The sequence below is a fragment of the Lissotriton vulgaris genome, chromosome 1_1 (assembly GCF_964263255.1).
Source record: "Lissotriton vulgaris chromosome 1_1, aLisVul1.2, whole genome shotgun sequence".
NCBI classification, from domain to species: domain Eukaryota; kingdom Metazoa; phylum Chordata; class Amphibia; order Caudata; family Salamandridae; genus Lissotriton; species Lissotriton vulgaris.
In genome coordinates this window covers 1,698,371,583-1,698,387,285 of record NC_141685.1, presented here as the reverse complement: position 1 = coordinate 1,698,387,285, position 15,703 = coordinate 1,698,371,583, and the positions used below count along the sequence as shown (strand labels likewise).

The following is a 15,703-nucleotide window of genomic DNA, read 5'->3' as shown; positions in this document are numbered from 1 at the left end:
TGCACGTCTCCTCTCCTCGCTACCTGGCGAATAAACTGAAACTCTCTGGAGGCTCTAGACCATCACGTAATGCAGAAAATCTATTGCTTGAACCTCCCATTTTCAAGAAGGAAAGATCGATGGCCCAATCCTTTTCAGACAACGCGGTGAGAATCTGGAACTCACTTCTGCCTCAGCTCAGGACCACCACCTCTTCCTAGGCCTTCAAACCTGACCTCAAAGCTCTCCTCCTTCAAAGACACTTCCAAATTTAATTCACGCCCTCTCTATTATCTGAAGGAAGTCCTTCCATTATAGGAAATTATGTTCTACATGACTATAAGAAGAGCCTTCCCAGTGTGTTCTTGTGGTATGAAGTCTGCCATTTATTGCAGTATTATACTTCTACTTGTATTGTGTACTCTTTTGTAACATGCACACGTCACTTTTCCTCTTTTAATGTATCGTTTGCTACCTCTTGTATTTTGTTTGCTTTTGATACATGCACAATTGCCACCATTGCCTCATGTAATATGACGTTTGTTCTTGTGTTTTGAATATCTCCCATTTAATGCAGTATTATACCTGTACTTGTACTTTGTACGCTTTCATAACATACACACGTCACTTTTTTTCCTCCAGTAACGTATCGTTTGCTATCTCTTGTATTTTGTTTGCTCTTGATACTTGCACAATTGTCACTATTGCCTCCTGTAACGTAACGTTTGCTTTTTTAACATGCTCACTTGTAATTTTTTTCCTCGTGTATCACTACTTTTCCTATTGTGAAGTGCTCTGACACCTTTGGGTAAAGTCTGCGCTATATAAAAATGCATAACATAAACAAAAAATTAAAAATCCATCCTCTCCTTCTCTCATCTTTCTAATCTCCCTCTCTGAATGCTTCGCTCTACCTTCACACTTCCTTCCTTTCTTTCTAGCTCTCTTCAAGCCCAGTGTGCTTGCTGTGGGGAGCTGCATAAAGGGACAGAGGCGCCAGGACTGGTCCTGGCCTTTCAAAACAAGCCTCCAAAGGTTCCTGCCCCCCTCCCCATTACCTTTCTGGGGAATTGCCCGTTAGATTACAAAGCCTGTCTGACCCTGGACATTTATTCTATGACATCTGTCATTAGAGAACCAAGCAGCAAGCCAGTTTTCATATGCACCCTATATGAGACTCAGGTTATTGTTAGAAATGGAAGAAAACAGTGCCTGATATGTAAAATAATGATTGCCGATCCCTAAAGTGCTGCTCAGAAACCGGCGTTATTAAATGTCAGCAGGCTGAATAAATAACAAGGCTGCTAGTTCTGGGTCCATTTTAGCAGGGCGTACCACAGGTCCCTGCAGGGGGGCCCTCGCCCTCCAGGGGCCCCCATCAGCACCGCACTTCTGCTGGGGGGCACTAGATTGAGCACGGAGCGGGCCCCTTCATGTACCCTGCAGGGGGCCCCCTCAAGGTTCGTTACGCCACTGCATTTTAGGCCTCTTTAATTTACTGCATGCCACTTTATCTCTTAGATAACTGGTTGGTGACGGTTTTTCGTCTATCTCTTCCTTCTTCTTTATCGTTTGTGTGTTTGTTCCTCTATTTCTCTTTGAAATGTCTAATGAGGAAAAATAACCACAGGCTCAAATTAAGCACTGGAGCAACATTATAGTCTGTTAAGTGAAATACAGGAAAGGTTTTTGTACAGCACACACCCTGGACATATGCACTGGAAGATCCTCGAATGAAGAAGATGCAGGCGCGATTTAATAAGACAATCGCCTGGCACACAATTTGGAGGCTTATTTACAAGCCCCTTGCGCCGCCGGTGCGTCACTTTATATATGGGAAAAAAAAGTGACGTGCCGGCTGCGCAAGGGGCTTGTAAATAAGCCTCTTGGTGTCTCTGTCTCTTTCCTTCCGATATTTGTGATTATTTCATTCCTGCCGCATGGGTTGTAGGCAGACAGCACAAAAGCTCACCTATTTGAGGCTCGTCCAGCTCCCACGGCGGAGAAAGCCAGCACCTCACACTGCCTCCTTAACTGCTGCGGTGTGGGAGTGGAGGGCAAACACGACAGTAGTCACTAAAGCACGCAATTTTTGAAAATGTTGGGTACTTTTTCCTTTTTAAGAACAAGAATCTATAAGATTTTTAAAAAAGTTTAAAATAGTTTTCTATTTACCTCGCCATAACGACCGCGAAAACAATATGCCTCCTCCCCCCATTCAAAGTCAAATATCCTCAATTGACACTCGACAACAAGACCCCGAAAGTGAAAGCGAAAGAACGGCGGCCGCCCGCTGGAGCAATGTGTGCAGATCTGCACTTCTCTCCTGACAGCAGCGAGACCCGGGCCGCCTGTCCGCGCGCCCCCCTCAGCCGCCATGTGAATGGTGGCATTGAAGCGCCCACGGCACACAGGCAAGGTGCGCGAGCCTCTCCCGCCGCACATGGCTTGGAGGGGAGCGCTATGCGTCCTGTTGACACTGCTCCACCTTCAGGCTCCCTACGCGGCAGCGGCCGAGGCACGCACAGGTAAGAAGGAAGCTGCTATCGCTGCTTGTCACAGGCGCGGCCCTCCCCGGCACTGACACGTGCAAGGCATGTGTCACCTCCACTCCCCCTCCCACCCCCAACCGTGGAAGACAGCCCAGCCCCTGACCCCTGACCCCTTCTGGTTGTTACCGGCACGGGGCGGCGCCCCCTTCGTCCTGGGAAATGTGTCGAGTCCAACTACAGGGGAGACCTGCAGCCTCTTCCAGGGAAGTCGCGAGCCCGCCCTGACACAGGTAAGAGGAGACAGGAGAGAGGAGGTTAACGCATGTGACATGCAGTCATCGGCCATGGGGCATTTTCTATACCGAGAGCTACTTCTGTTCTGGGAAAACCGTCTCGAGCTGCTAGAATTGTTTTCACAGTATAATAATGACAGATCTGTTAACATTACACCAGTCACCACCTGTGGCGTAAAAAAAACGTAAGGTGGGGGGGGGGGGGGGGGGGGGGGGATGCTCACACGGAAGACTCAGTCAGGAGATTGGAGCTTGGAGCCCCTCTACCCTCGAGGCTGCTGGGAGTAATGTTATGCTGCTGGTTTCCACCCAACATTTCAGGCGAGTTTATCAAAAGAAATGGCAGGGATAATCGTTATCAGTATAAAATGCCACCGTAAGACTAATGAAATAAGAGCGGACGTAGCATAGGCCCTCTGCTCAAGGGACACACACTTAGAGTAACACATCTCTCAAACTCAGCTTGAATTACCATTCAGCTATCAGCTTTAAATATGTTTTTGAAAGGCAAGCATTTTGTCTTCATTAACATACCCTTTTCTGAAAATAAACACATTTTTCTCTCAAGCACCTCTTCCTGTTTGGGCTAACAAACTCATTTTCAAAAGGGCCATATGTATCGTTGAAATTCGCATTCGCAAAGGCCGAAATTCGCAGAATTTCGGCCTTTGCGAATGCGAATTCGCAAAATGATATGTATGAAGGAAAATCCAATGCAAAATAAGGAATCACAAAATTTGCGATTCCTTATTTTGCGATTGCATTTAAGGAATAGCAAATTTTGAGATTCCTTAAATGCAACGTAAGAAGGCAAAAAAAATTGCTAAATGGCCTTAAGGAATCGCAAATTACCACCAACTTCTAGTTGGTGGTAAGTTGCAAATTCCTTGAAAAACTGACATTTTCGCATTTTTCAAAGTGCCATGTGACACACATACATGCCCTTAGGGCATGTATGTGCACCACATATAGCCATGTCTGAACTGGGGTGGCAGAGTGGGCTAAAGAACGGTGATGGATTAAACTCAGATCTTTTGACTGGGTGTGAGTGTTTGATTGATTCAGATGCTCCGTCCATCACCACCCACTTTTGTACCGCTTTTGGCCGCCATAAGTGTGGCAGGGTATGCGCAGACGTGAGTCACATGCTCACTTTGCCACTGGATTCAAGCAAGCCGGGCTGAAGACGGCTGGAATGCCAGAAACCGGTCCTCGGAAGCTTGTTTCCGGTCCAGGGAAGGCATGGCTTGGCAGTTCGGGCTGGACTGTTCCCATGAGGCACAGGGTCAGACTGATTTGCATATAGACATGTCTGAACTGGGGTGGCAGAGTGGGCTAAAGATCGGTGATGGATTAAACCCAGATCTTTTGACTGGGTGTGAGTGTTTGATTGATTCAGATGCTCCGTCCATCACCACCCCCTTTTGTACCACATGTGCACCTAGGCTTATTTCAGGGGTGCAACAGGGTGTCATTTGGACACCTCTGCACCTTTGAAATTATTCTCCATTTGCGATTAGCAAATTGCGAATCGCAAATTGAGAAAAAATTCCCATTCCTTCCTATGGGCCTCCTGGCCCATAGAAATGAATGGGAAAGTATTCCTTAATTGCGAATTCGCATTTTGCGAATTCGCAATTAAGGAATATCAAGAAATCGCTAAAAAATGCGTTTTTTTCTTGATACATACCATTTTGTGATTCTGAGATAGCGATTTCTTAAAAATCGCTATTACAGAATCGCAAATTGGTTCCTTGATACATATGGCCCTATTCTGAAAGAAAAGTAATTGGGGTGATGCACAGCTTGTGTTGTTTCAACTTTTGCCTTGGTTAGGCACTGTTTATTGATTTTGGTGGTGCTCAATGAGGAGGCGTCGAGGGCCCTACGACGTCAGGTAAACTGTTTAATACGTGAGGCCAGAGGAACTCTGGTATCATCCCTAATTGGCACACACTGATGTTGCGTTTCCTTGGTTTAAGAAAACACTTTCATTCCATGTTCGTTATGATTCATCATTTATTTCATGGTTTCAAGTTTGGTTTATATCATTTCATTTCAGATTTCTTCATGATTATCAACATTCAGAATCAGGCAATATCATAGCGTGTCCAATGCATTTCGGGCATTAAAAAAGCATGCCCTTCATCAGGGAATTGACACTAGAAACAATGATATAGGTAAACATTAGAATAAGCAGTTCAAGTGCTATTCATCATTATCAATTCGAAAACACAACAAGAAAATCATGTGCTCATAAAGTTACATAGTTTCCATCACATGCGTGTCATGCAGTTTAAAGGTGAGCGGTGGTGTGGGGAAAAATGTCGGGGGTTGTAAGGTGCGTTAAGTCCTACGGGGTTCAGAAGTTCACTTACATGCCTGTGGTCAAACGGTAGTTGAAAATCTGAAAAGGATAAATAAACGTCAAAAAAAATCCATCATAGCTGGTAAGCGCCCAAAGTTTACCCGTGTGCTCCAATTTGTCGTAATGTGCGCGCCAAAACTAACCTGAAAGGTTTGCGGGGGTAGCATGTTTTCCGATTCTCGTCTCTGTGACTCGCCGGTGAAGCAAGAAGCTTCCCGCGTTAATAAATTCAAAACTTCCGCGATCACGTGATGGATCACATGTGGTAAAAGTGAAGAAAGACTTTCGGTCTAGTCTCTTCGTGTTACAAAAGCCGAGTGGTCGGAATATAACGGGCTTTGGGTCGGGTGGATGCTTAGAACATCTAATTAATGTATATGTGGCTTCCCGAGTTTCTTATGGAAAAAATTACCGCTTAGGAAAAAATAAAAATAAACGTGAAAATGACCGTAAAAAATGAAGCTCAGGGGATCGAACTGGCTACTGGGTGGTTTATGTTATGTGATGCGCTATTAGTAGAGCTAGCATGAACGTGATGAAGTCAGTTGGAAGGTTAGGTTATGTAGTGTCAAAGGTGTTAGGAACGTGCACATTAACAGTAAGATCGATTTCCAGAGCAATTCTATCATAAATAACAAGAAAATTCTATTCTTTCATTTAACCCCATGGGTTTCTGGGTTGACAGTTTGTGGATCCAATAGTTCTCTCGTCTTAGAAGCAATTTATTGTTGTTTATCCCTTCATGTTTGAGAACAGTCTCTAGAACGATAAACTTGACTTGGGACACATTGTGTTGTAGTTCTACGAAATGTGCAGAAAGAGCTGACTTCAAGTTCTTTAGTCTGATATTGGATTTGTGTTCAGTCAGGCGCACCTTGATGCGTCTCTCCGTTTTCCCAACGTACATTTTCCCACACGGGCATTTGATCCCGTATATTAAGTCGCTGGAGTCACAGGTGGCATTGACTCGTAGTTTTATTGGGTAACCCTGGGTTGGATGGTTGATGGTGTGTCCTCTAATAATGTTATTGCAGTTACCACAATTAAGGCAGGGTTTAGTTCCATGGTGTGTGATAGGATAATTTGGTTTGCTTTGTAGAATTTCTCCTAGGTTTTTAGCTCTCGTGTAAGCAAATAGCGGGGGTTGGCTGAATGCTTTGTTGAAATCGGGTTCAAGGTTAAGGATGGTCCAGTGCTTCATTATTATTTGTTTGAATTTTCTGCTATTAGTAGAATATTTGGAGACCACTACTATCTGAGTTTGCTCAGATTTTAAGGTTGGTGTCAAAAGTTTGGTTCTTGCCATGTTGTCAATTCTCCTTTTTGTTTCATCCACTAGGTTCTTAGGGTAACCTCTTTTCAAAAATTTGTTTGACATCTCTCTGAGTCTTAAATTGAGGGTAGTTTGGTCTGAAGTGATTCTTTTGACCCTTGCCATTTGCGAATATGGTAGATTTCTGATCAGGTTCGGTTCATGGAAGCTAGAGTGCAATAGCATGTTGTTCCTGTCAGTAGGTTTGACATAGAGGTCTGTATTGAATCCATCTGGGGTTATTGTAACTTTGACGTCTAGGAAATTCACTGATGTTTCAGAGATATCCCAAGTTAGTTGGATCCTTTGATCAATGGAGTTGAAAATGTTAAGTTGAGTTCTTAATTTCTCCTCCAACTCCGTCCATATGATGAAAAAGTCATCAATGTATCTTGATATCATTTTCAAATGGTTTGTCCAGTTAGTGTCGTTTAGTATATGCTGGGTTTCGTACCAATGCATGAAAGTGTTCGCGTACACAGGTGCGGCCGAATTGCCCATTGCCATCCCTGTAAGTTGTTGGTACCATTTGTCTTTGACTCTGAAGTAACTATGGTATAAGGTGAACTGCATGAGCTCCATCAGAAACAATTGAAAGTCGTGGTCTACATCCGTATTCAGAATGGCTGATTCTATTGCTTCAATACCCATGTTGTGGGGTATGTTTGTATATAGGCTGCAAACATCAGCAGTACATAGCAATATTTTTTCATTGGGGTTGAGTTGGATTTGTTGTAGTTTGAGCAAGAATTGCGAGGTATCCTTTATGTATGTTTGGGTAGATTGTACCGATGGTTGGAGATACTTGTCAATTAGTTGTCCTATTGGTTGGTGTATGCACCCTCTGGTGGAGACAATGGGTCTCATAGGGGGGTTTCTAAGATTTTTATGAATTTTAGGCACCATCCTTAATGTGGGACTTTTGGGGTTGCTGGTTATAAGAAAGTTCTTCGTCCTTTCTGTAATGGTTCCCTGTTTGTGTGCCTGGTCAATAATGTTTCTTAACGTTTTAGCATATTCCAAAGTGGGGTTGGAATCCAATTCGTTATATGTTGACCTATCCATGACATGTTCAATTACTTTTTCGTTGTACATTGCGGTATTCATAATGACAATCGCTCCCCCTTTGTCAGCTTTGGTAAAGGTTATTTGATCAACGGTTGCTATTCTTCTCAATGTATCCAAATCCTTCTGCGTAATGTTTCTGTTTTTGGGTTTGGTGTATTTGAGTTTATAGAGGTCTTGTTTAACAAGATTTTCAAAAAGGTCCAAAGTCTTGTGACTTGTGGGTGCTTGGAATGAGCTCTGTGGACGTAGTCCTAATAATTGGTCCTTCTCTTGTGGTGGACGTTCTGGTAAGGTATTATCAAAAAAATGTCTAAGTTTGAGTTTCCGCATTAATTTAAAGAAGCTCACTTCTTGTTCCAGGAGATCTGTATGGGTGGTAGGTACAAATGAAGTTCCTTTCTCCAATAGTCTAAGTTCATGTGCATCAAAGTGTTGGTCACTGATGTTGATAACTAAATGCTCTGTGGTCAATTCTTCTTTGGTTTTTTCTCCATCACCTTGTTATTGCTGTGGTGCTCCGAGTGGTCGGCGGGTCCCTTTCTTTCTCCTTTTCCTTTTCTTTTTCCTTTCCCTCTCCTGGGTCTCCTTTTTGCGCTTGGCCCTGATCTAAAAAAGGGCTGCTGTCATGTGTTTGACTGGTGGTGGCTTCCACAGTTGGAGTTTGTTCTTGTGGTGTTCTTGTGGGTTGGCTTTTTCGTGGTTTTTGAGTTGGTTCACTATCTGTCGAAGAGGTATCTGTATTAGAGTTATAAGGGCGGTTTCTTCGTTTTTGTGCATACACATCAGCCCATGTGTAGACCTCCCCCAGTTTATAATCCAAGGTGTCCCGCTTAAACTTACGAATTTTGCGTTCGTTGATCTCCCTAGTATGTCGATCAATTTGAGTTTTGATGTCCTCCAAGGTGGTATTCAATTCATCCTCCGTCATCATTTTTGATAGTTCCGTGGCTGTTTCCTGAATTTCAGTGGAGATTTCCTCCAAGATAGTGGATAGTTCTTGAATGATTAAAAGAATTAGATCCAATGAACATTTATTAAGTATCTCATACCACCGTTCCTGGAATTTTTTGGAATGTTTGCATAGGGATGGTTTGAGTGCAATTCTTAACCCACGAGGTATGCGGTGATTCCTGTGGTACTTGATGAGAGTACTGGCGTGTAGTTGTTGATTTGTTTTTCTCTTGGATAGGTATAATAGTTGCTTTATGTTTTGCTCCTTTGATCGACTTGATGTTTCATGTGCTAGCTCCTCCCTGATTAGAGAGTAGATTTGGTCCACGTCTTTTTCCTCAAATGCGAAAGTAGAGGCTCTGGCCTCTGTGCTTTTAGATATTTCCTCATAGTTAGACATGGTTCAGTTTCAAGTTCCAATGTTTGGGGGTGCGTGCTATCAGTCCCGTGGGCGCTGGGAGGAACAATAGAAAAGTAATTGGGGTGATGCACAGCTTGTGTTGTTTCAACTTTTGCCTTGGTTAGACACTGTTTATTGATTTTGGTGGTGCTCAATGAGGAGGCGTCGAGGGCCCTACGACGTCAGGTAAACTGTTTAATACGTGAGGCCAGAGGAACTCTGGTATCATCCCTAATTGGCACACACTGATGTTGCGTTTCCTTGGTTTAAGAAAACACTTTCATTCCATGTTCGTTATGATTCATCATTTATTTCATGGTTTCAAGTTTGGTTTATATCATTTCATTTCAGATTTCTTCATGATTATCAACATTCAGAATCAGGCAATATCATAGCGTGTCCAATGCATTTCGGGCATTAAAAAAGCATGCCCTTCATCAGGGAATTGACACTAGAAACAATGATATAGGTAAACATTAGAATAAGCAGTTCAAGTGCTATTCATCATTATCAATTCGAAAACACAACAAGAAAATCATGTGCTCATAAAGTTACATAGTTTCCATCACATGCGTGTCATGCAGTTTAAAGGTGAGCGGTGGTGTGGGGAAAAATGTCGGGGGTTGTAAGGTGTGTTAAGTCCTACGGGGTTCAGAAGTTCACTTACATGCCTGAGGTCAAACGGTAGTTGAAAATCTGAAAAGGATAAATAAACGTAAAAAAAAATCCATCATAGCTGGTAAGCGCCCAAAGTTTACCCGTGCGCTCCAATTTGTCGTAATGTGCGCGCCAAAACTAACCTGAAAGGTTTGCGGGGGTAGCGTGTTTTCCGATTCTCGTCTCTGTGACTCGCCGGTGAAGCAAGAAGCTTCCCGCGTTAATAAATTCAAAACTTCCGCGATCACGTGATGGATCACATGTGGTAAAAGTGAAGAAAGACTTTCGGTCTAGTCTCTTCGTGTTACAAAAGCCGAGTGGTCGGAATATAACGGGCTTTGGGTCGGGTGGATGCTTAGAACATCTAATTAATGTATATGTGGCTTCCCGAGTTTCTTATGGAAAAAGTTACCGCTTAGGAAAAAATAAAAATAAACGTGAAAATGACCGTAAAAAATGAAGCTCAGGGGATCGAACTGGCTACTGGGTGGTTTATGTTATGTGATGCGCTATTAGTAGAGCTAGCATGAACGTGATGAAGTCAGTTGGAAGGTTAGGTTATGTAGTGTCAAAGGTGTTAGGAATGTGCACATTAACAGTAAGATCGATTTCCAGAGCAATTCTATCATAAATAACAAGAAAATTCTATTCTTTCATTTTACCCCATGGGTTTCTGGGTTGACAGTTTGTGGATCCAATAGTTCTCTCGTCTTAGAAGCAATTTATTGTTGTTTATCCCTTCATGTTTGAGAACAGTCTCTAGAACGATAAACTTGACTTGGGACACATTGTGTTGTAGTTCTACGAAATGTGCAGAAAGAGCTGACTTCAAGTTCTTTAGTCTGATATTGGATTTTTGTTCAGTCAGGCGCACCTTGATGCGTCTCTCCGTTTTCCCAACGTACATTTTCCAACACGGGCATTTGATCCCGTATATTAAGCAGTATATACTAAGCGGTAATTTTTTCCATAAGAAACTCGGGAAGCCACATATACATTAATTAGATGTTCTAAGCATCCACCCGACCCAAAGCCCGTTATATTCCGACCACTCGGCTTTTGTAACACGAAGAGACTAGACCGAAAGTCTTTCTTCACTTTTACCACATGTGATCCATCACGTGATCGCGGAAGTTTTGAATTTATTAACGCGGGAAGCTTCTTGCTTCACCGGCGAGTCACAGAGACGAGAATCGGAAAACACGCTACCCCCGCAAACCTTTCAGGTTAGTTTTGGCGCGCACATTACGACAAATTGGAGCGCACGGGTAAACTTTGGGCGCTTATCAGCTATGATGGATTTTTTTTGACGTTTATTTATCCTTTTCAGATTTTCAACTACCGTTTGACCACAGGCATGTAAGTGAACTTCTGAACCACGTAGGACTTAACGCACCTTACAACCCCCGACATTTTTCCCCACACCACCGCTCACCTTTAAACTGCATGACACGCATGTGATGGAAACTATGTAACTTTATGAGCACATGATTTTCTTGTTGTGTTTTCGAATTGATAATGATGAATAGCACTTGAACTGCTTATTCTAATGTTTACCTATATCATTGTTTCTAGTGTCAATTCCCTGATGAAGGGCATGCTTTTTTAATGCCCGAAATGCATTGGACACGCTATGATATTGCCTGATTCTGAATGTTGATAATCATGAAGAAATCTGAAATGAAATGATATAAACCAAACTTGAAACCATGAAATAAATGATGAATCATAACGAACATGGAATGAAAGTGTTTTCTTAAACCAAGGAAACGCAACATCAGTGTGTGCCTATTCTGAAAGAGACACAATTTTCTTAAAAATACCAGTTTTAATTGTTAGTAAATATACAAAGCCCTAACATCAGCTTGTCATTTTCTTTAAGTGCTCACGTATACAGATACCTTACATGGAACCTGCTTCGCTGTACATGGTTTATGATCACATGCCAGGGATGCTTGCCATAATAATAATGCCTCAAATTATTCCAAAGACACCGCTGTGCCAAGGTTGTAACATAATGGTTAGGATGCTCACAACAGGTCAGTCGTGACCATTATTATGCCAGGTGTGGCCAAAATTAGGCAAGGCATGCCTACAGGATGTTAAAAATAGGTTCCAGTATGCACAGCAAGACCAAGAATGCCCCAAATATGTCAAGGATGACAATTAGTATGTCAGGGTTATTGTACAATCCCAAGAATGGACATCATTGTGCCTGTTAACCGTGTGTGATGGAGTCCTTCACTCCAGGCACAGCTTCCAGGGAACATGTGCACACGTGTATGTGGGGCTGGTAAGTGGATGTCAGTTCTGGATCAAGCCCTGCTCTGCTCAGCTCCTGGTCTGATCATGCAACTCACATTCACTCTCTGCCGCATACTGGGCTATGCGTGGCCATGCTCTCTGTGGCTTCTTCTCCTTTTCTGGTGCCTACTACTACCCGTGGCAGCTAGTGAAGTTTAAAAGTGGTGGAGCTGGGCATGGGGTGCTCGGCTTTGGAGGGAAGTTGTAACCAAATCCCCCATGTATATCTTATAAAAAGGGGGTAAAATTATGTATTTGCCAGGACAACATATGATAGCTAGACTGCTGTAAAATGTGCATTCGAATCGCTTCCGAAATATATATTTGTATGCTGCACACTCATACTTTTTCCTTTTTCAAACCTTTTTTACACGTTTTTTTTAGAAGGATTCACCCCACAACTCAGCTGTTTCCAGCTCACAGTACCTTTAAAAAAGATTAAATAAAAAATGTTTGTCACCGTAAAGCCTCCAATGATTCTTTCAATCAAAGCGTTTTCTTGATTTAGGCAGCCTTTAGATCTGTTGATCACTCAGTTACATGCATTTACATTTTCATTTTCTAACCAGCAGCAGCTTCCTTCCTTACTCCCGCTCTTTTGACCCCACAGTAAAGGCGCCCCCCTCCCTTTCAGTCAGAGGCACATTAAGTAAGGCCCTTGTTAACCCGCCCACAGTTCGGAAAGGAATGCTACTTGGGGATCCATTAACCTAAGGCCTACCCGGAGAACCCTGCTTCAACCAATGATTAATTGCACTTCTAAACTGTTATTAAAATTCTTGAACACAGGAAAAGCTCATCTCCGGTAATCTATTTTGGAGAAGTGACTAAGTCATTCAGAGAGCTAGCAAATTAAAACCCTATTTACTTGGCTATTTTTCTATCCCCATTGACCCATTAGTATTCATTATGGGCTAAAACATTTAAAACATATCAACTGCCTCGTTGTACATCAAAAACATACTGATATCTACTGGGGCTGTATTTTATTATATGGTAGTTTCTAAACTCTGGTTGTGCCTTGGCGTGTTGCTGCTATTCATGATGAGGTATTTTGTTTTCCCTTCGCATGGTACTCTAGTTAATGATGTGGTAATTGCTGTGCTTTTTCTTGGTCTTCACCTTTTCTGTCATTGGTGGCTGTCTTTCCTTGCAATGAGCGAGTGACCGTCAATACTTTTATTGTTGACTAAACAACACATGGGTGGACATGGAATGCTTATAAAATAGTTTATGTTGTATGTGGTAGTGTGGAACTTTGTTCCAAGATGTATACTTTGATTTTTTACCTATGTGTGGTCTATCTTTCATGGTGCTCTTATTGTGTGTTGTGGTGCTGTGTTTTTACTGTCTTGGTCTCTGTCATATGATGGTGTTATTCCTGATGTGTCAGTTTTCTGGTTTTTCGCTTGCTATAGTACCATATTTCATGGTGTTGCAAATGGATGTATTAATCCATGACGTGGTGTTGTATTTCAGAGAGCATTACCTTCTTACTTTTTAGCTCTGGTGGGATTGTGTGTTTTGCTGTTCTGCTCTGTGGAATTTATGCTATATTTCATGATACTGTAGAAACATGTTTATTGCCTTTGTGTGATGCTGCATTTCGTGGTGTGATCATTTACTATTTATGTCTCCTATGGTGCTAAATGTAATGTATGTGGTAAGTTTCTTTTTTTTTTAACTTTGAGTAGTGTATTTCTTTGTATGTTGTTTTATGTGATTTCCCTACAAATATTGTTGTGTTTCATGGCAAGAAAGTGTGCTGTGTGTTGTTTTGGCATATTGTAGTGTTTTTGTTTGTTCTTTTCTGGTGTGGTGGGAGAGCTTTTCACTCATTGTTTCTTTTATTGTGCATTTCGTGGTGCTGTTTTATATCATGATGAGGTAGATGCATTCGTAGGTTTCGCCTGCTCATGCTGTGCTTGAGAAATCTATTTATTGTATTTAATATAAATCTTAAAAGGGGCTTACATCCCGCCCTTACTTTTCATTAGTTTGTGTGTTTGCCACATATTTTTCCTCTGTTTCTTTTGGTTATATCATGCTGTTTCCTTTTGTGCCTTGTGTTATCAGTCCCCTGTGGCCCAAGTACTAATTTTCATCCGCGTTGGTGGGGAGATGCAGTTTTGTCTGCACCACATTTTATGTTTACATTTACCTAATCTCCCTGCCTGCACACATTTGAAGTGCACTTGTAGTTTGCATGTTTTTTTGTTTGTCCAATGTCTTTGATTTAATCTTTTTGTGTTAGCATGCATTTCAAGTATGCATGTACAGGATATGGAGCCGACCTCGAGATGAGCCCGGCTCCCGAGCGCCGAGGTAGGCAGTTCTGGCCTTTACACGACATCCTCTGTTCTGCCCCTTCGCTTCTATTTTTAGTTCCCCCCTCACGCGTTGTGATGCTCGGCTTTCCTGGACTTCCACCAGTAATTACGTCCGGGACTGCTGTTTAAACGTCTCCCTGATGAAGATGCTGCCATTAAAAAAGTATATTAAGAAGGAAAGAAAACAAATTATTTCGGAAGGGGAGGGCCCTTCTGCCCACCTTGCCTACCCTGTTCAAACCTGCCAGGCTCAGATGGTAAGTGTTTTATTGCTTTTCCACTAAACACGTTAACAGGGACATTTGATCTTTAATTCTCTCTGGAGGTGAGGAAAACAGTTTCCGAAAGTAAACCATACACCAAGAACATCCAATTCTGCAGGAAGTAACAGAACATCAAAAGTTCCTGAAACTTGTGGAAAGGGATATGAATATACATACCTCTGAAATAATTTCTTTATCGAGTTTTGTATTGCACAATCTTGACCTGAAGGCATCAGAGCGCTTTACAGGGTTAGCACAGCTGCAATTACACTAATGACATAAAAAGAGGTATACGATAGACAGCTGGCTATGTGAACGATATAGCAGCAGCTACAAGAGCAACATAAAAAGCAAATAACGGTACATATTAACAGTGTAAAAAGAAGTATACTATAGACAGTAGGATATGTGAACGATATAGCAGCAATTACACCAGTTACATAAGAAGAGTAAATAGAAATACATAGTAATCTTATAAAAATAAGTATATAATAGACAGTAGGATATGCAAACACAATAGTTCTGTGGTAGTTATGGTAGGGAGTTGCAAAAGTGGGGAGAGTAGGGTCACAGTTTGTCCCTAATGTAGTGGTACTCAAAAATAGATGGAAGGAGTGGGGTAGGAGCATCAGGCCAGTTGGACAGTTTTTTTTTGGGGGGGGGGTAGGTATTTATTGAGAAGTTGTTTAAGTTTCTTCTTGAAATGAGGGAATGAGTGATTGTCACATAAATCCTGAGATAACGAGTTGCAGATTCTGGTAGCGTTCCTGGTGAAGGAGCAGGTTTGTGATTTTTCTATCTTGAATTTGGGCAGAATTAGGAGTAGACTGTTGGGAGCTTCAAAGAGGTCTCTTTTGGCTGGCTTTTGATAGTTTGTTTGAACTGGTTTTTCCGTGTAGAGAGCTTTGTGGGTTATTCAAGCAGTTTTGAATATTCATCTTGCCTCGATTGGTAGCCAGTTGAGATTCCTAAGAGTGGGAGTGATGCGGTTGAAGCGACGCTCCCCTGGCAGTAGTCTGGCCCCTGCATGGAGTGTAACTTTCAATGGGGCTACATATGTTTTTGAGGCACCCATGAGCGTTGCGTTACTGTAGTCCAGCTTCGAAAGGACTAAGGGTTGTTCCACAATCTTTAGGTCTTTGTTGGGAATGAAGGGTTTTATTTTATTAAGGTGTTTCAACGTGTAGCGGGCACTTTTAGCTGAAGCATTGATATGCTCTTTCATGGTCCGGTTTTTGTCAAGTTTAATCCCCAGAGATTTTTCAGAGTTGGAGATGGATAGTTTG

General features: G+C 42.2%; 1 protein-coding gene across 2 annotated transcripts in view; it reads left to right on the top strand.

Moving 5' to 3' along the window:
• Nucleotides 1–2,317: 2,317 nt before the first annotated feature.
• Nucleotides 2,318–15,703, top strand: part of IL15RA (interleukin 15 receptor subunit alpha) — a 458,659-nt gene continuing 445,273 nt past the window's right edge. For both annotated transcript variants that reach the window (XM_086918943.1, XM_086918942.1), the window contains exon 1: nucleotides 2,318–2,507. In XM_086918943.1, the coding sequence (XP_086775069.1) occupies nucleotides 2,363–2,507 (145 nt within the window). In that variant the 5' untranslated portion in view covers nucleotides 2,318–2,362. The remainder of the gene's footprint in view (nucleotides 2,508–15,703) is intronic.